At 31.6% G+C, this 21,396-nt stretch overlaps 1 protein-coding gene across 2 annotated transcripts in view; it reads right to left on the bottom strand.

The window, feature by feature from the left end:
- The window catches only part of LOC127715085 (uncharacterized), a 35,871-nt gene extending 16,118 nt beyond the window's left edge, over nt 1-19,753 (bottom strand). Inside the window, exons 1-2 of one of the 2 annotated variants that reach the window (XM_052221115.1) lie at nt 19,659-19,753; nt 11,349-12,056 (exon numbers count right to left, since the gene is read on the bottom strand). In XM_052221115.1, coding sequence (XP_052077075.1) covers nt 11,349-11,944 — 596 coding nt within the window. In that variant the 5' untranslated portion in view covers nt 11,945-12,056; nt 19,659-19,753. Of the gene's footprint in view, nt 1-3,753; nt 4,086-11,348; nt 12,057-19,658 lie in introns of those variants that run through there. The other variant, XM_052221116.1, reaches the window with a different exon arrangement.
- Between the last annotated feature and the right edge of the window lie 1,643 nt (nt 19,754-21,396).

Here is a 21,396-nt window from a genome sequence, read left to right as displayed (position 1 = left end):
AAAACATCAAACAAAACTGTATACTTTGTTATTTGAAAATAATAGAAAAGATAAAAAGTGTTTACTGAAGGTTTAATCACTTTTGTTTAGATCAAAAATAGAGGCCATATTAATAATGAGTTGTTTCAACAGTATACATAGCTATATCTAAAATCTTTGGTTACAAATCTAACCCGCGTTTGTACGAAGGACAAATGTGGTACCGGTATTATGGATATGCAACAGTTGGTATTGTTTATTGATGAGCGGGTGCCATATAAATGTTGCTGTAGTATGAGGTGATTTTTTTTACCACGTTCAAAAAGGGAAAATAAAAGACTTAGAAATAAGCTACCCACTGCAAAAAAACTATGTTCATACGACTAGCATTAAACTAAGTACATCAACACCATCACATCATAAATCATAAGAAAGTTCACAATATCTATAACTTAATGATTAAAAGATTAAAATAGATTTTTCAATTTCAGTACTGTTAGAAACGTTTATTTCATTAGAATGACGAACAAAGAATGGGTCTGAGATTGATCCCTTACTTCGGAGATGTTAAAAAATCCGATAAAAATCGAGGCTGGACACCAATTTCGAGGTGAAAGCCCCGTGAAACCCGTTTTCAAATTTTGTGGATCCGCGTTTTTCGCTGCCATGCATATTGATTATAATACGTATATAATATAATGGTTTTAGAAGAAACATTGGCTTACCGAATTTGTTCGTCTTGACTAGCTACATACCAGGGAACATCGTTAATTTGCCACTCTTCATTGGCTTTCTGAACTTGTGACAGTGTAATTGAAGCTAAATCGTCATCGAGTCCGTCATCGGTTTCAACTTCAACTTCCGGAACTCGACAGAAAACGCAACTATCTTGTTTACTCATGGTTTATGAACAAATGAAACACATACAGTAATCCAACGAAACACTATCTTTCTTCGTACTTTAAGATTTTATCCACTCTTTTCAAAATATCCGTTTGTAGATCTGATTTTAAATTTTCAGCCACTCATGACCGATGAGGATAAAACAGATTATCTTACATATTAAAAACGTTTGTTTATTACATAGATCCAATGAATGTATACATATCCTATAGCTTTTCCCTGTGGAGATGATCAAATAAGTTGCCAAAAATCCGTCAAATGAAATCTGAGTTGGTATACAAATGAATAAATACTCTTTTTAAACGGTCAAGAAAGAGTTCAATCTAAGGAATAATCACAGCGGTGATATCCGTAACATTACGTTTAAACGTATTAAATGTTATTTTGTAATATGTTTACAAGAAGACTTTTATATCCCCAATGACATATGTAATATTTTACTTTTTCGCAACAAGTCCAAACTTTTTCAAACAAGTAGCAAATGAATTGTCACATAGAAATAGTCAATAGTTGGTAAGGATCTTGTTATAAATCAAACATGAAATACACTTGATCCTTCCAAAATATATAAAAGTCAATATTTGAACTAAATGATTCTCTTGAATTCAAATCAGCTTTTAAATTGTCCATTTCACATGCTACACAGAAGCACAAAAGGCGAGAAATGAAAATATACCATTTACGACCTGTATATTAAATACTTTCAATCTAAATTAAAAATAAATTACAACACAAGACTTTTTAATCTAAATGTATTTCTTTGCTTGGGTGATTTTCAAAACATCTAAATCAGCTCAAAAGGACACTCGACATAAAAAAAATAATGACATATTTGATGCAGGTGGGATATGTCCATTTAAAAACTGAAAGGGTTGATCAAAGATTTTATCTGTTTTTAACATTCTATAGCAATGCCTTTATCTTTGAGCAATCTCTAATAGAGGAACGATTACAGCTGATAACTTTTATTGAGTAGCAATTAGAGCTTTTCATAAAGCTGATTAAATAGTAATTGTATAGAGAAATTTTACGGGAAAATATTGATAATCCTAATACGGTAGATTTACCGATTAACGGATTTCTATTGTTATTTTTTATTTTAAAAGATTGCTTTCAAAATGTTGACGTTATAAATGGACAAATGTATTGATTTAAATCAATACTCATTCTTTTTTTATCTTACATTTAAATATTTATAAAATGCATGACATGACCTCAGTCAACTTGGTAATGTAGTTAGAAAAGGTGTACAATTGAACATGTGTAAGGCGACGACAGTTTAAAACAATTATAACAGGTAATTGGACAGCATTCTCATTTTAGAAGAATGTGAAATGCAATTAAATAAACAAATTTAGTGTCTACCGTTCATCGCGTTAGTAAATTACCGTTTTCCAATACAACTGAGTTTTAAGTTTATCTCTTTTCAAGTGTCAATTCCACATCACAATGTTTTATAACATTTTAATGTCCATAGTTACGCGATTTAAAATATTTATTAAACCAAATGACTTAAATGTCGTTTTCATATTGAACTTATTTAAAATCTACCAGTTGTTCGAACAGTTTAGACCTCATACGTCTAGGTAAAATCTCACGTTGAGATAAAAACCACTGATGTTACAGTTGGAACCGAAAGTGAGTATTACCTATTCGGAGAGTATTTTCATTGATCGATACACATGAACATATTTAGAGTTTGCAGACGTTACAAAATAAAACGAATCAAAACCATTCCGAGTAATTGGACCACGTTGATGGGATACCCTTTAAAACTATTGATTCGCGCTTCATACTAAATATGCGCACGAACAACGCTTTTACAACTCAATAATATTACACAAAGAAGCATTCTGTCATGATTGTTAAATTTTAATTAGAAATACAATTTGACACTGGATTGCTTTCAGACTATCAAAACATACAAATCTTTAAAGACATTATTATAAGAGTTATTGCCCATTTTTGTGCTTTGGTCATTCTCTTGAAAATTATACCAGATAGGAAAAAACACTTTGACAAACAATGATGAACAGCAAAACAATATCTACAAATAGGTCAGCATGACTGAAATCTTAATTGACTTCTTAAAGAAGTATTGCCCTAAGATGGCTAATTTTTTACTTATTTATCGTTATTTTAAGTTATCATCTTGAAAAGCAAGGATTGTAAACAAAACATAATAAACAACAACAATCAATCAGGAAAACAAAATCTTCAAAGGTTAATTTTTAATATTTTTTTACGTATTTTAAGCGCTGTACAATATCGTGCTACATAGTTTTAATATAATGAAGAATATCATTTATTTACGAGTTTCAAAATTATCTGTAAAAAAATAGAAAAAAAAACGACAGCAGGCTGCTCATTTGAGCTTAGAGATAAGGAAAAACATAATAACTTCAACAGTTCAAGCGGATAATACTTAAGAATTGCCCAGGTAATGTTACTCTATACTACATGTGTGTCAATAGACATCCCGTTATTATAAATTCTTTTTTGCATGTAAAAAGTTTTCCTTTCTGACCATCATAAGTATACAACTACTACAAATGCACCTAAACTAGGTAAAATATCAAGGCAATTTACCATGTTAGCTGACGTAAGTGATCTATTCATTTACGATACAGAGAAGCTTTAAAGTTAGAAGAATACTAACATACTATACTTTATAGTTATTCACTATAAAAGCAGCTATATACTTTTTATGAACAAATTCTGCTCACAGGAGAATGACAGTTTTATCCAAACAAAGCATGGATAAAAACCTAAATAATTTCAGTGAATTAAAAAAAGAAGAAAATATTATTTAAACATGTTGAATATGTTAATGTTTGTAAGTAAATATAACCGTAAGACTAGCTTCATTACCTAGAATGTGTATATTCAGTAGAAGGCCGAGATCCTATGAAAACATCTGTTGATGGAGTTACAGTCCTTTCCTCTAAAGGAATTTTAGATAAGCTTTCAATAATTTTAAAACTTGAAGGTCGGAGGAACGACCTTTGTTGTGATTCTGTTTCAGTATCATTATCTTCGTTACAGCGTTTGTAGCTCGAAGGCCTCGATCCTACAGATGTTGTACTTCTATAGCTTGACGGTCTAGAATTTCCAGGAACTTTATAACTCGACGGACGAGATTTCGAACTTTGAATTCTAAATCGTACACTCATTGAACTAGCAGCCATTTTTTTTATCCGATTTATCCTTATACTAAAGAAGATTTATGTGCAACTTAAACTAAAGCACCTATTTCCACTAAACTCTATGTTTAAGAGATCACGTGATTTAATTACAATTTACAAAGCAAATATACATATAACTCTTCCACAGGATTTCACTTGTATTGAAAATTGTTCAGTAGCAAACATAAATGCTTTTTGGAACAATTGGAATGTGAGGGTATCCTGGTTGCAAATCAACTTTGAAGAGTTAAGTAACTATGCTGGATATTAGCTGCATTGTTACGGTAATTACCATCATATCGATACATTTAAATTAGTCATATACAACATTACTAAAGATTTTCATAACACTTCAATTAAATAGAAAAAATGGACTAATTTTCGTAATGTTTACATATAACAAAACTATCCCTATGGCCCTCAGATATGATATGAAAGGAACAATTTATTTTACAAAATTGCTTTGTAACTGTTGTGTCTGACAAAGAGTGCCATGAAAATTAAAAAACAGAAAAAACTCATTTAGGAAAATGACAATGGAAATATCAATAAATTTAGAAAGAAAAAACATTTACCATATACTTACCTTGTGCAATTTACATAATTATAGTCAAATTCCTTTAAAATTTCGGAACTGTTTCTTCTTTGAACTTTTCATTTTGAATAATGATAGGTTTAAAAAATCTTTACACGTTTGTTAAAAACTTGTCTATTGACAAAAACAATCGTTTTAATAGGTCAAATTTTATTAATATTTTAGTTTGTCAAACGTACCGTTATGATTAAGTATCAAGTTTCGGATACGATCCGCCATACAGAAAATAAATTGATCTTGAAAGTTATGATATTAATTATATTTATATGATTCGCTACTATAAACATATTCAATGAAAAATATTGTTCATAAATGGTTCATTTTTATCGTTTGTTTACTAATGATAGAAAAGAAAGGATATGAAGTATCCACCCAGCCACTGTTAACATTTAGAATTTTCTTTCGATACGTACTTCTAAATTGTACAATTTCAGCCGTAATTTGAAAGTACCTGTATGTTAGACAAATATTTGAAGTATTATAGATAATATTTGGTTAAAATCAAATAATAAGGTAACAGTGTATATTCCTCGTTTCCATTCTCTATTCTATGATATTCAGTTACAAAAAAAACAAACATTTGTTTCATTTAAATCTCAAACAGTACTCTCGTATATAGACTATTGGGATTACAAAGCGTAAAATCAAAGGTTTCTTAATATACAGATATCTTCTTAGCTGTCCCCGCTGATAATGACTTTCTGATGGTTTTGAGAAATTAGGATATCAAATAAAAACATGTATACATTGTAGATGACAGAATATAAGGTATTTTAGCAACATTTCTTAAGGACACCGAGTAATACAATTTAAATAAGATATTGAATGGGAAGATTTTCATTTACTTTAACCCATAATTATTCACCGTTGATTTAAATCTGTGAATAAAAATTTGACTTTTACACTTGGCTTAAGGGTTTTAATCGTTATGAAAACGGAACTAATTATGCATTATATATATGTAGCACAGTTAGAAAATGTCACACAAAAAATATAAATCATGTGCATCAAATTACCATTATAAATTAAGATATACTTTCGCCTTTTTGTTTTAATCTATTGTTACAGGTATCACGAGGTATTAGAACCTTTTAGTGTTCAAATCCTATGTTGTGTTATCTCGTATTGGCACACTATTCTAGAATATATATATTACCGATGGCTTGTAGTTTTTACATTATTACATTTTATATCCATATTTAGGCACGGACATGTCGTTGTTGTCAAATCCCTATCTAAGACCGTTAGCAAATATCTGTTTTATATATCATTAAGGATGCATTCTATATACTGTAATCGGTATCTCATTCTTTCATGCGTTATCATTATTATCGTTTTTTTTTCTTAAAATGTCCTGTACCAAGTCAGGAAAATGGCCATTGTTATATTATATTTCGTTTCTGTGTGTGTTGCATTTTAGTGTTGTGTTTCTGTTGTGTCGTTGTTCTCCTCTTATATTTGATGTGTTTCCCTCACTTTTAGTTTGTAACCCGTATTTGTTTTTTTCTCAATCGATTTATGAATTTCGAATAGCGGTATACTACTGTTGCCTTTATTTATATTCCTAACTACCGGATTAAATATGCTACGTAGATCAGAGTATACCCTCAAACCATTCTTTTATGTTTTACGATCTCTGATCCGTAAGACAAAAATTAAACTGATCAGTGAAAATGTTATTCCAAAAGCATATACATTTGTATGTGTAAAGTTTCCTGCATTGTAATTCTTTATTTGCATCCGAGATCACCCCCGGTGTTGGGTTGTGTTCGTGTTACTCAGTCTTTAGTTTTCTATGTTGTGTTGATTGTCTTTTAGTCGTTTTTTGCCATGGTATTGTCGGTTCGTTTTCGACTTATGACTTTGGCTGTTCATTTGTTTGCTTCCTCCTCTATTTTGAACGATTTAAATAGTACTAAAACACGTTTTATGTCCACTAATAGCTATAACACTTATATTAATGTACCAATGTGCTTCAACTCAATCCCTTTTCTGAATTGACAATGCATATATTACTTTTATATAAACAGACGTGTTCAACCATGGTTTTATAAGAACTTTTAGCAATTTCTTATACAAGAAGTCAAATTTTTCATATCACAATACCTTTTCCCCGATTTAGAGGTCATATATAAACATATGTACAAAAAAGTTAAGAACACTTGAAACTTGAAAACGAATATACGATCCGTGAACATTTACCTTACATCTCCTATTTTTCATAACCGGCTTTTCCGCATTGCACATATTGTCATATAAGTGGGAGGTTTGGCTAGTAATAAAACCAGATTCAACCCACCATTTTTGTCTTAAAATGTCCTGTAACAAGTCAGGAATATGGCAGTTGTTATCACATAGTCCGTTTCTATGTATGTTGGCGTTTGTTTTTGTAGCAGTTCAGTGTTTCTGTTGTTCCGTTTTGATTCCTTTTATAGTTGATGTGTTTCCCTCAGTTTTGGTTTGTGACACGGATTTGTTTCAGTTAAATCGATTTATGACTATTGTACAGTGGTATACTACTATTGCCTTTATTTAATACAACAATAAAAGATTGCATAACGTTAACGTTTTTCTCTTCGTGTATATAATAAACGCATGATACAGTTTTCATTGAATAAAACACTAATTTCTGAAATAGCCTGACTAATGCTTGAGGTTTAAAGGTTGGGGAACCATGTACACTAAACTACAAGAATAAAATGCTTCAAACAGAACGTAAATGATCAGACATATCATCTTCGGTCAAATTTGTCACAGTGGTTTTAAAACAATTACATTTAATTTTTAAATCTGAAAAGTACCTAGTTTTAGAGTAATATTGACCTGTAGGTTGGTTTTTCGTAAACTGAAGTGGCATCGACCCAGTGAAGTTATATGAACAAAAAATACAGCTAAAGTATGATGTTTCAGTGTTAACAGCAGCGGTTCGAACAAAGTTTTTTATATTTATTCAATCAACACAAAATTTTCCACACTCCAAGTCAGAAAACAAAATGCACTTATTGTGTTTATGTATTATTCGTTGAACATTCTGTCTGTAGCGGATTTTATATAATCCTATCTTCCTTCGCACCCAGTCTCACATGCAATTTGCTTCAGGTTTTATTTGTTATCTTGATTTGTATCTTTTTAAAAGATGTATGATACTAGCAACATTGGTAAACCACTGCTGCCTGATTCAAATAGTATCAAAAAGTTAAATCACAAAAATACTGAACTCCGAGGAAAATTCAAAACGGAAAGTCCCTAATCAAATGGCAAAATCAAAAGCACAAAACCATCAAACGAACGGACAGCAACTGTCACATTACTGACTTGGTACAGGCATTTTCCCATGTAGAAAATGGTGGACCGAACCTGGTCTTATAGCGCTAAACCTCTCACTTGTATGACAGTCGCATCAAATTCCATTACATTGACAACGACGCGTGAACAAAAAGACCTTTCTGTGAAAACAAAAATACTTGTCATGAACCTTTCCCATCTGATTTTTTTTTTGAAATTGTAAGATAAATTATATATAATCTATGTCACAGTACATTGAAAAGATAAAAAGTACCATAATAATTTGTGAAAATATTGCAAACGTACCTTTTCGTAGCATTCGCCTCCAATATGTCAATTTTAGATCCTTTACCTAATGCCTGACTCTTGCTCATGTCGATATTTCCTGAACATTCACAACGTTTTATGAATATTATATCAAAATAAAGTAATATATACTATATGCTATCTGAGAATTATAAAACTTAATACATTTATTGGCATTCGGAACATGGATTATGAAATAAAAGTTCACACTTATTGACTTTATCATTTGGTATTATTTGCTGTAGCTTTTTAAGATAACAGAATAGGGTATTGATAAAGAAGCTGTACATATAAACAGCGCTATACACTTTATTCTATTGGAAAGCAAACACTATGATGACCCTAACACCTTTAAGCTTTTAAAGTAATCGATTTTAACATGTCGTATTGATTTATGAAAAAGAAAACTTTAAAAGACGTGTTTTTCACAAATACATACAAATTAGAAGCTATGGAAAATATTTATGCTATGAATTGAATTTTAATTTATACAAGGAACTACCGGTATTGCATCGATTTATCAAAACGTGAAAGGTCTATTGAAATAAATAACCAGAGATACAATATGTATTCCATGTTATTAGAATATTACAGAATCATAACGTGACATACGTGTAGTATAAATTTAAAAAAAAAACTACTTTTCAAATAAGGTTAATCTTACTTTTATTAAAATGTCGCTATAGTGTACATGAAAGTTTCGTACTCAAAACCACCAATACAACTCATTTCAGCGAGAGTTTATATTTAATCTAGAACGAATTGAAAAGAGATACAACGGAAATAAAACTGTTGTTCTATATGGAAATCTCTAGCTGAAGTAATTTGTAACTATTCAGAACTAGAATCTAAGTTTCATTTGTTTAATATCAATTTTCACTTTGTTTTTTGTTTCTTTTATGTTCGATGATCAAAATTGTGTTAAAGCAAAAGTTGCCACTACATTAGACAATATAGATTTCAAGTAGGTGTTGTTGTTTCTAGTTATTCTATTTAGGCTCATTTTGTTTTATCTCTCCGACGCATTTTTTTTTTTTTTTTTTTTTTTTTGTTTTTTATTCGCCCATTTACGGGACGTATTATTCTATACCGTTGTCCTTCCGTCCGTCCGTCTGTCCGTCCGTCCGTTCGTCGTCAACATATCGGACAATAACTCAAAAACGCTTAATCCAATTTGGATGAAACTTTGGTGAATTGTTTATATCTATTGACATGAGCTTCCTTTTGGTTTTTATGAATTTTAGATTTTGCGTTTCCGAGTTATGGGGTTTTATTCATTAAAAAAGGAGATTTTTCAGTTTTCGGACAATAATTCAAAAACACTTTTAACAATTTGCAAGAAACTTTGGTGAATTGTTTATATCTATTGATGTGCGCTCCCTTTCGATTTTTATGAATTTTAGAATTTACGTTTCCGATTTATGTTTTTTTTTTCTTATAAAGGGGGATTTTCCAGTTTTCGGACAATAACTCAAACTCTTTGAGCAGTTTTCATGAAACTTTGAGGAATTGTTTATATCAATTGACGTAAACTTCCTTTCGATTTTTATAAATTTTAGATTTTACGTTTCCCGAGTTATGGGATTTTATTCATAAAAAGGGGGTGATTTTCCAGTTTTCGGTCAATAACTCAAAATTAAAACTTAGGTGACTGGTTTATATCTGTTAAAACAACCTAAATTTAGTTTTTTATAAATTAAGGATATAACACTGAGGAGTTATTGACCTTTATTCTTTGAAAAAGCGACGGGCGTATCATGCGCTCTTGGCGCAGCTGTTTATTTTGTTGTTGCTTTTCTACACTTTTATTTCAAGCCCATCTGCATAATGAACGTACTTTCATGGACACTTGTTATACGCTTCTAGTAATATAACCACATGACCGCCCCCTCCTTCTCGTTCATTTGCAGACAAACATAAGTTTAAGTATCAGTGTCCCTTAAATCATGACTGTTGAAAGACCAAACAAATAAAGGAATCAAAGAGATATTTATCCTGTCAAAATATTTTCTTGAGTACAATTAATTACAGTATCACTCCTTCTTTTCGTCTGTAAAGAATATCAGTATTAAAGAATTAAAAACACTTAAGAAAAAAAAACATATCATTCGTTCGATCATCAACTGCAATCCAATTTTGTCGATAACTTGTTGCCAAGCAAATTTTTGGATTTACCCAACATTGACTCTTTCAATCAGCAATTTAAATTTTCCGACATTCATTCCAATCATCTCACTTTTCTAAACCAACCTTACTTGTTTATTGTTCAATCTTGTTCTTGTCTTGAATATGCATCAAATATATATCCATAGACGCTAACATAAAGCCATATCACAACAAGCAGGCAACATTCAGTTCAGTTTAAAGAATAAAGAGAGATAACTCGAATTCATTTTTAATATGTGTCTTGTACAACATCCAGAAATTACTTAAGTATCATTTCAACTAGATGAATAAGAATGGACTCTTCTTGAAATTTAGAAGAAAACATCGTAAAGAAAGTTTCGTAAACAGACATCTGATGAAAAGTCGAATAAAACGATGTCAAATGGACAGAAAGAATTATTCATGAATTGAAGTGAGTTTGTTTGTTATCACCTTTTTAAGAAGCATATCTTAAACTTTGAAAATATTCTACAACAACTGAATTGTTGAAGCAAAAGATTATAACAAAAAATTTGAAGTATACATTCTGTATAAATACCTGCATACATGGGGAAATATTTGATTTAAAGGGACATAAAAAGAATAGCCAAATTCATCCTAAGTCAATTTACCTGTGGGTGTGGAAACCTAATGTTCTTAATAACCTCTAAATTTATCAAAGAAGAATTTAAGATCATGTTATAAATCATGCATCTCAGTAATAAAGGACCGACTACTAAGCTGATGATACCACCGCGAACAAATACTCGTCCAGCAGTGGAAACGACCCAGTTCTAGTAACTGAAGATAACATTTTATAGATTTCGTTCGTCCGCAGCGCTTTTCTGGATGAACCTTCCTCATAAACACTCAAGCCAAATAATACCTCCTGGGACCACTAGTCAAATACCTCGATTTCGCCCAGATTGATTAATAAACAAAATGATTACCTTGATTCTCCCGGGAAATCAGATGTTCGGGTGAGCAAACTGCTTCCAGCTGCACTTAACTTTAATCTATTTCCAGATTTTCTATGCTTTGTAGAAATATAGACTCCAATCGGTTGCTTGTTTTGTGCAGACCATGTTACACTAGTTTGATCAATATCTAGTTCTGAATGGGTTGCAGGGGTGTTAGCTACCGCTCTGTATCCGGATGGCATGTTACGTATGTTATTATAGTTCCCTAATTGTGAAGATTTTCGCAATATTGGAACTGGTGTAGGTTCTGACTTTTCTTCCTGAGGTGTTTTATTTCTTGGAGCTTTTTCCATCTCATTTACGCGGCGATCTAATTCCACCATGTCTGTATCGGATAGTCCATCACATTCACCTGGATCGTCATAAATTCCTAAATCTTCTTCAAGCATTGGAATATTTATTTTAGTCACTAGTTTACCGCTACTATCAACTGTCATTTTTTTGTTTATTTCGTCTGACTTATCGTTATGTGGTTCTTCACCAACAGTCTTAGCATTATCGTCCACATTGTCAGTTTTATCAGTTTTCTCCTCTTGTTTGACATCCATTTCCTTGCTGACTTTCATTTCAGTTTATATATAGGTCTAGAAGTTTTAATCCAATAATTATCTTTCAATGTTTTTGAAATTTAATCATTTTCCCTCTCAAAGTAACTCCTGCCTATACTATATTGTTGATCTGTAAAAACAAAACCATCAACTGTAATATTTAACAATTATGTGTTTTGAAACAGGGATAAATGAAAATAACGCTTTATAAATTACGTGCGTCCGATGCGCTTTTATGCATTAACCTTCATCAGGAACGCTCAAACCAAAATACTGAAAGCCAGGGATGTTTAAATACGTAAAAACGTTTGGAACTATATTACCAAAAGGGACCTAACAGAATAGGCTATTCCCTTAGTAGAAATATACCAACTTCACCTGCATATGGGATATACATTTCCCAACTCATTCAGAATTCAAGAGCTTGCAGCTTTTATACTTTATAAACGTCACCAGTGTCTGAGCAGAAAGTTGATGAAGCATGCAGGGTTATGTCAAAGAACGTATCAACTTCACAAATAATAAATGATGATCTTGAGGTATGAATTCTAGGTAATGACGTTGTTTATCATCTTAATTACGTGTTATAGTGTTCTTTTATTTGTCTTTGTAAATTATTAACCTTAACTGTTAAGTCCATTTTTGGTTGTATCCTTTTGGGGTGGCTCGGTACTTATACATCCCGCCATTGTGTTATTGTGCCATTGTCATTTTTTTTTTTTTTTTCCTGTCTTTCATTCTTGCTTATGTGCTTTGTCTATATGCCATTTTGTTTTTCGTTGTTGACATATTTGTTTGTTTTTATAGTGATTAAGATAATAACACAATTTTGACTGCTGTATCCCTATTTTTGACATTTTTACCTATTATGTCTGTTTGTTTTGTTCACACATTGTTGTCAATATAATTGAGTTTTATGCGACTGTCATACAAGTAAGAGGTTTAGCTAGCTATGAAACCAGGTTATTTTACTTTTCAATTTAAGTTCAAGTTTGCCTGGTGGAAAGAAAATTAGTTTCCAATAAATTCTTAATTTGTCAACAGGGAATTTTCGGACAATATGTTATAAATCATGTCGGTATCGAACAATGACTACTTAACTGATGATACTCTCGGTAACGAACAGTTAAACAGCAGTTGTATCGACCAAGTGCTAGTAAATGGAAATAACTGTTTGTCAATTTCGTGCTTCATCGGGTACGCTCAAACCTAAAGGGATCTAGTGCATATCTTTAAATAATAACAACCTAAATACTAATCTCAAATACTTTTTTCAACACAGATTCTAGAGCAAAATCTGATACTATGAGGCACACGGAAAAACTGCATTTGGGAACGTTCAAAAAATATAATACTGATATTACGAAGAAGGGAGATGAAGTTATCTAAATGAACCATGGTCCCAATCCCTAAAAGAGAGGCGAAAGATACCAAAGGGACATTCAAAGTAAAAAATAAACTGACAACGCCATGGCTAAAAAAAAGAGACCAACAGACAAACAACAGTACACAAAACACAACATAGAAAACTAAAGACTGGGCAAAACGAACCCCACCAAAAACTGGGGGTGATCTCAGGTGCTCCGCAAGGTTAAGCAGATCCTTCTCCACATGTGGCACCCATCGTGTTGCTCATGTTATTACAAACCCGGTGATAAGTCTAATTCGGTAGGTCACACTTGGGAAAAGGGGGAACGAGTTTGTAGTTACGACAATTTGAACATATCCACAATCATCTGAAACGGATATTCTATAACGGTCAACCAAATCGTGATGGCGTCCGTAAAATTTACGAAGGGATGACTTCAACTTCACCACTTTGAACTATTGGTTTAATAGCTTCCTTGTGAGCAGCAACCCTCTATCAAGGAAATCATGATAGGAAATACAAGCCCTAGAATATCGTATCAACTGGGAGATATATACTCCGTATGCAGGCGCTGCTGGAATGTTGCTACATAGAAATGGAAAGTTCACAATAGGGAAGCCGAAATCATCCTTTTTGTCGTAAAGTTATGTTTTCAACCGACCCTCATTGTCAATTTATAGATGTAAGTCAAGATAAGAGGCAGACTTAACTGTATCTGTTGTATCCTTTATCTCAAGTTCAATGGGATAGATGCGTTCAACATAGTCACCAACTGTTGAGTTACTTATTGAGAGAACATCATCTATATAACGGAAAGTAAAGTTAAAGGATACTGTTAACTTCTTTTCTTTCTTCCTAAGAAGTTCCTGTATGAAGTCAGCTTCATATGAATAAAGGAACAAGTCGGCAAGAAGAGGTGCACAGTTGGTTCCCATAGGAATGCTGATTGTTTGTTGAAAAACACGTCCTCCAAACGTAACAAACCTAACCGTAGTCTTTTATTCAACGTCCAAAACCTTTACGCTACTGTACGGATAAGGAACCCATGCTTACCTGTCATTTACATTTCTAAGAATTTTTCCAGCTTTATTTACTGATGTTAACTAATATAAAGATATGTAACATTTGTTAATTCGTAGTACTCTATGATCCCAAGGGTGGATAAGTTAATATGGTCACCTAGGATTTTTCACTAAATCACTAAAACACATGGTACCTCATTTGACTAAGCGGGATTTATAAACATTTAGATTCGTAAGTGCATAATTGGGAAGTTATATCGGATGCCACGAACAGTGAATTTAAAGTGTCATATTTTCTCTGCACGCTAAATAAACACCTCTTTGTGATCTGTATCTGGTCTGTAGCAAGATATTTACCGTGAACTTATCAAAAATAATCTTTTTCCAGTAGCAATTTCGAATTTCTCGCCCATCATCCCAGTCAGTCGACCTTCACCATAGCATTTATTGTTATTCTCATACTTATGAAGCATGATAGTTTCCACTGTGCACTAAACAAACAAGCTATCAATCAATATACAACAGTCTATGTATTTATTGACTTTATTGTACGTCCATCCGATATCCCTTAGTATCGGTCTATATATATAAAAAATACCATATAACGTATTAAAATAATTTGAAATAAACACCCATTATACAGGGAATTCCTATATATTTTAAAACTTATAAGGAAGGATTAATAAAGTCCATGCAAAAGTCATTAAATTTGTTTTTGTTAATCTTAACTTTTGATAAATTCGAATTTGTTGTGCTATGGTTATTTTCAAGTAACTAAACAACCCTAAGACACGTCAATTATTTAAGTGATTTACCATCTAGGCTAGCTTTATCTCCGTATTTACATATTGTGTCGCTAAAATCCTCTCAAATCCTAACAAAATCATCATATTCATTATATATATTACTTACTCTTCATGTAAAGTTCTGTTTATTTTAAAGATTTAAAGTTCAATTACTTGCTTAATATTTATTTTAGTTCTAAATGTTTGTAGGTATATGGTCTTCTTAGTTACTCTAAATGATTTATTTTACTATGATCGTTCGAATTACATAAAATTTAACGGAAAATGTATTAAGAATAATACGTACAATACACAAGGCCTATCGAGTAATTAAATCTGCATTTTAATTAAGGATCATTGAACTTAAATCATCAATTTAAATTTTAACTGATATTCACGACCGTTAATCAAGGTGACATGTTCATAAATTTTAAATACACTGTTTGATAAAATTAAAATTCCGTTGATTCATAGGTCAAATGGAATAAAATGGGCTATGAAGGGCAAATGAATTAGCAAGAAGAAACCCTCGTTTGATAAAAATCAAAACATGATGTAAAGTCATAGACATAATGTCATTGGAACATTTTGTTTCTTGTACAGTGAATTATAACAACACATTTAAATGGTTGCAAAATAACCACCACTCCCTCTCAAAATGTACGCACAATATTGACAAAAAATGATAAAAAATTCCTTGAGAGTCACTTAAATTTTAGTCGAAAATTGTCTGTATTAAAATTGAAAGATTTACTGATTGATTATTGTTTGCTAATATTGTCAAATATTTCATGCAATTTCCGTGCGATAGCAAAATATACAATGCATTCAATAGGACTTTAATACTGCCACTAGAACAAAGAGTATTTTGGATAGGGAAAGAAGATTTGCCTTGCAACATGCCACCTACGGACGCTCCAAGAAGTGTTGCAAAGGTTTATTCACGTGCAGAGAGCGTGACACACTACCTTCAATAAGTATTGAACGTACGGTCTGTATTCCGAACGGACGTGACTGCGTATTTATATATCCTTCATATTTAATGTGCATAAGATTGATGGATTGATGTTTGTTTAACGTCTAGTTACAAATATTTCATGTATATTCAGGACGATTTTTCATTGAATACAATGGAATAGTCATAACATTTTGTACTGATGTTTTGGTTTGACATTCATTGCAAGTAAATCGACGCCAATCAGAATTTCAACCTTACATTAAGATTGAGGAGTTGCATCAAATTACACGATAGCCATGCATTTTTTGCGGTGATAGTAGAATATGCGCTATTTGACAATTCCTGGAAAAAAACTATAGAGTAAGAGTATGTTGCTAGAAATCAGGAATTAAATCTCAACAATCGATCCAAAGCTCAAAGTGATTACAATTACACACTAAAATAAATCATCTACAATTTCATGGTCTGAAAATTAAGAAAATTGATATAATTTCGAATTGATTAACACTTACGTTAAATTGTGAAAAAGATTGTGGTAATGGTAATGTGTTCCCTCCGCTTATTATGGGTAGTTCTTCTTGAGTGGTTTTAATAGGTGATTTACAAATTGGTATCAAAATGCCTATAATTTCGAGATAACGATATCTATTGGCCGAATAGTTTGAAGGGTTACTTGGTCTTAAGAATACCAGAAATTTGCACAGCTTGACTTTGTATAGGCAATTTGATGGTAAAAGATAAATTGGTAAACCTGCTCACCTTTATTTCGACAATGGGTTTGTTTCCATTAACAAAGGGTTAAGTCTCACACCTATAGTATATCTAATGTACAATATATATTGAAATCAATTATCAGATGTAATATTATTTTGAATTTGAAAACATGCCATAAATTTATTTTACCATTTACAAAATTCAAGGTTTTTCTAATTTAAATCATTTTATTTTTCAACTTTATATTAATTGCTCTCAGAAATTTTAATAAAGCTGATATTTACAATTGATATCAAATCCACTTTAATATTTGGGTAAATATTTGAAGTGCTACCGATGTCAAGATCTATTTCAATTCGGCACGACCGATTCATTCGAACACCACTTGACATAATCCCTCAACGTTTGATATTGACACTACTCGTACAATCTGACGATAAATTAACTTATCTAGCTATTTTTTTTCAACACCCATAATAATAAACTCGCTACGAATGTAGTTTAAGATGCTAGTTATTACTTAATGCAGCCAAAATGTGTTTTTATGCGGGGGTCTTTTATTTCATGGATTTGTTCATGCTGACGTATGTTGACTAAGTTTCTTACATCCACGTCCTTTATTTGCCCTTTAATGGCCAGTTGTCTCATTGGCAATTATACCACATCTCCTTATTTTCACTAGAATATACATACTAAAGAAAAAACGTGCTTCTTTTTCACTTCATGAATATATTTTTTTAATGTGGACTTAAAAGTAGCTTTACTATGCTTACCTATAATTTCTCATAAGAATGTTTGTTATCAAAGAACAAAGAATATTGAGAGTAGTGTTAGATCGAAACAAATGAGGAATACAATCATAAAGAAGACAGAACACCTATCTTGTTTGATTTTCTTTAAAATGAAAATACTGTTTCCATGAAAAAAAAACACACAAAATGATAAACAGCAATATACGAGCCTTTCCTGTTTGAATTGGTTATTTTTCGGTACATCTTTGGATTGATTGATTGTTGTTTGTTTAACGTCCCGTGGCAAATATTTCATGGATGTTCAGGACGATGCTTCTTTGGAATCATTAAACGTTTACCCCAGTGACAATACGAAAAGTAATTGGAGAGAAAATAACGATCTGCTTGATTTTTATCAGATTGATTTTGCTCAGATAATATTTCTGCTAAAACACACTGACATATTTCGGTAAAAAAAAGATTACGATTTAATGAAAAAACTATAAAATGTTAACTTAGACTGAAATAATGTCAATTCATAGACATTTAAATAACAACCGTCTGAAAAATTTTAAACAGAATAAATAAAACTTAATTGTATTCTATATGTTCCTTATAATTTACTCAATCGTAAAATTTAACGTGTATGAGGTGTGTCGTGTATCTGTTTAAGGTTTTATCTTTTATCTGATGATGTATTCCCAACAAAGCCATTTTATAGTCTCCATTTATGCATTACACATCGTATCAATAAAATGTATTATGTATATTCAAAAAAGTTAACCAATAAAGTCATACAACAAGAAAACTAAAAAATGAAAACAACACGTTATAAATTTCATGCGTCCGAAGCGCTTTTCTGGATTTACCTTCAACAGGAACGCTCAAAGTCGAATATTTGAAAGCCAAAGATGAAAATAAAACCGAAACAGTTGAAGAGCTATATAACTAAAAAGGACCTAAAAATAGCCAAATCCATCAAAGGCCAACTTTGCCGGAGAGAGTTGGAACCTTAGTTTCTGTATAATTTCAAAATTTATAAACGGACAATTTAAGAATGGTTTGTTGTAACTCATGTCAGTACCGAAGTTCTCACTACTCAGCTGATGAGACCTTCGGGACTGATAGTCCACCAGCACACGTATCGACCCAGTGATGTAAAAAATATAAACAACACGTTATAAATTTCATGCGTCCGAAATTGAGCGTTTAAAAATTATTTTTTGTGTATTTTGAGAGCATTTTTGTGGTTGTCCCTGGCTTCTCAAATTTGGATTTGAGCGAACCTGAAAAAAGTAAATCCAGAAACGCGCTCCACACGCACCAACATTTATAAAGTGTCATTTATATTTTCTAGCATTAGGACGATACAAAATGCATGCAGGTATTTATATATATATATATCGGTGTTACTTTTATGGTCTAAAGTTATACTCTTTGCCAATAGGAAGTACTTTGCCTCTCAAGCTATTTTTTTCATGTTTTCAGGTGTACATAAAAAATGAAAATAATACTTTATTAACTTTATGCATCAGAAGCTCTTTTTTGGATTTACTTTCATTGGAAACGCTCAAATCCGAATGTTTGAAAACCAAGGATGAAAAAGAACCCAAACAGGTGAAGAGCAATGTGACCCACAAGGACCTAAAGTACTTAGCAATAGCCATATGTAAAAATAAAAGCCATCTGCCATCTACGTCTGTAGACATGGTATGATTGCTCACAGATTCTTTGCCTTGGTTGAACAAAATGACCTTATTATACAAAGAACGTTTTTATTTGAACTCTGGTGGATAGGTGTCTCATTGGCAGTCATACCACATCTTCTTATTTTCATAAAGAATTTAAATGTTTGATATGACAATACGTTTATTGAAAAAGGTATGAAATAGACTTTTTTAGGGTACCTTTTACTTTCGGTTTAGCAGATAGCATTGACGTGTATCTATTTTTTTTTTCATTTCTTACATGTTATACTTTAAGACAAATTCATACAATTTATAACAAATATGGTAACGTGTTCAATGTATTTTTCAATTTTAAATAATTTTGACTTACCATTTATTTCATCGATAGATCAATGGATCAACAGTCGATTCCATTAAACATTTTGGAGATAACTAAATTAAATCCATACTTATCAACATACTTACCATACATCAAAGAAGTTCATACAAATATACTAAAACTCCATAGTAAATAAAACCCAGATACATAGCAGAGTCAATATAACGAATGACTTAAAAGTCAACTCTGAATAAAGTATTTTACATTTTTGTTTTGTGTCGTCAGAACATGGACATTTAAATAAATCAGGTTATTTTGAAATGATTACGGGATAATGGAGATATCTACCTTATATGTTTTTCTTTTGAATTACATAAGGTTAAATTCACCAGGCATAGTAATGTATCACCTGCAACGTGAATATTCAAGAATTGATACTATGAGGAATTAATTTAAAAAAACAGAAAATAACAGATACAGTGTTATATTTAAAATTTCAACTACATTGGCAAAACAAATACAAAAAATAATTTACAGTTAACTGAAGGAAAACTGATAAAAATCTCTCATTTCTCACATGGTGCACATATTTCCTGATCTAGTGGTAAATGGTATGTTAACCCAGGTTTTACCACTATGTGGAACAAGGTGATGCTATAATCGTATCTGTTGAATCCTTTAACAGCTTTTCGAGACTATAAACTGTTTTGAATTATGTGGTTGTTTTTAAAATGTTCATTTCATATGGTGACAGAATAGCAGTTACAATTTATCATTGTTTTTCATTATGAATGATTTTATCAAAGTTCCCTTGTATTCATATACTTATAGATATTATTAAAAAAATAATTGGGATATACATATATATATCCGTTTAAAAAAAAATCCAGTTTCCTTTAAAGGGAAATTATCTACAATTTTGTAAAAAGCACAAATTTTTGTTTAAAACATTTATAAAAACAGATAATTCAAATAATTTGTGTGTTTACAGTCAGTTTGGTTAAATTTTGTCAAAAAAAGAAAAAAAACAAAACATCGCTGATGTATTATTGGCTTGCATTTTGTTATCAGTAAATTAGAATCAAACTAAATAGTTTTGTTATACACATATGCACTTTGACGGTACTACAATCTGTCGATACCTTTATTTTGGCATTGCACAAGGTCATGTTTTTCTCTGACTGTTATTGACGTCTTTACACTAAATCCATTGGATGTTGAATGTGTATACTGATTGATATTTTAGTCTTGGATACATGATTTTTTTATTAGTTGTTATTGGCTTTGAACTAGCTATCAGTAACTGCGAGTACTCTCAGATCTGTACTTAGTGTCCTTTTGGTGGTAGGGATGAGGGATGGATAAATACCCTACCTCGTCCGATCTGTGTTTTTTGTTTGATGTTTTCTGCTTTGCATCGATCTGATCAGTTAAGCCTTTTTCAACTAATTTTTATAGTTAGTTATATGTTGTGCTGTTACACCTCTGTCCCAGGTTAGGGGGATGGTTGAGCGCTCATAAACATGTTTAACCCTGCCATATGCTTTATGTGCCTGTCCCAATTCAGGAGCCTGTAGTTCAGTGGTTGTCGTTGGTTCATGTCTGTCATGTTTGTTATTCGGAAATTATTTTATTATAAATTAGGCCGTTATTTTTCTTAATTGAATTATTTCATATTTTTCATGTCGGGGCCTTTTATAGCCGACTATACGGTACGGGTTTTTCTCATTGTTGAAGCCCGTACGGTTGCCTATAATTGCTGACATCCACTTCATTTGAACTTTGGTTAATAGTTGTCTCATTGGCAATCATACCACATCTCCTTATTTTTATATTGCAAGTCAATAATTCAACATCATTTGAATCCGTATTCATGTCACCTCT

The sequence above is a fragment of the Mytilus californianus genome, unplaced genomic scaffold, assembly GCF_021869535.1.
Source record: "Mytilus californianus isolate M0D057914Y unplaced genomic scaffold, xbMytCali1.0.p SCAF_9, whole genome shotgun sequence".
NCBI classification, from domain to species: domain Eukaryota; kingdom Metazoa; phylum Mollusca; class Bivalvia; order Mytilida; family Mytilidae; genus Mytilus; species Mytilus californianus.
This window is presented reverse-complemented; position numbering and strand designations above follow the sequence as displayed.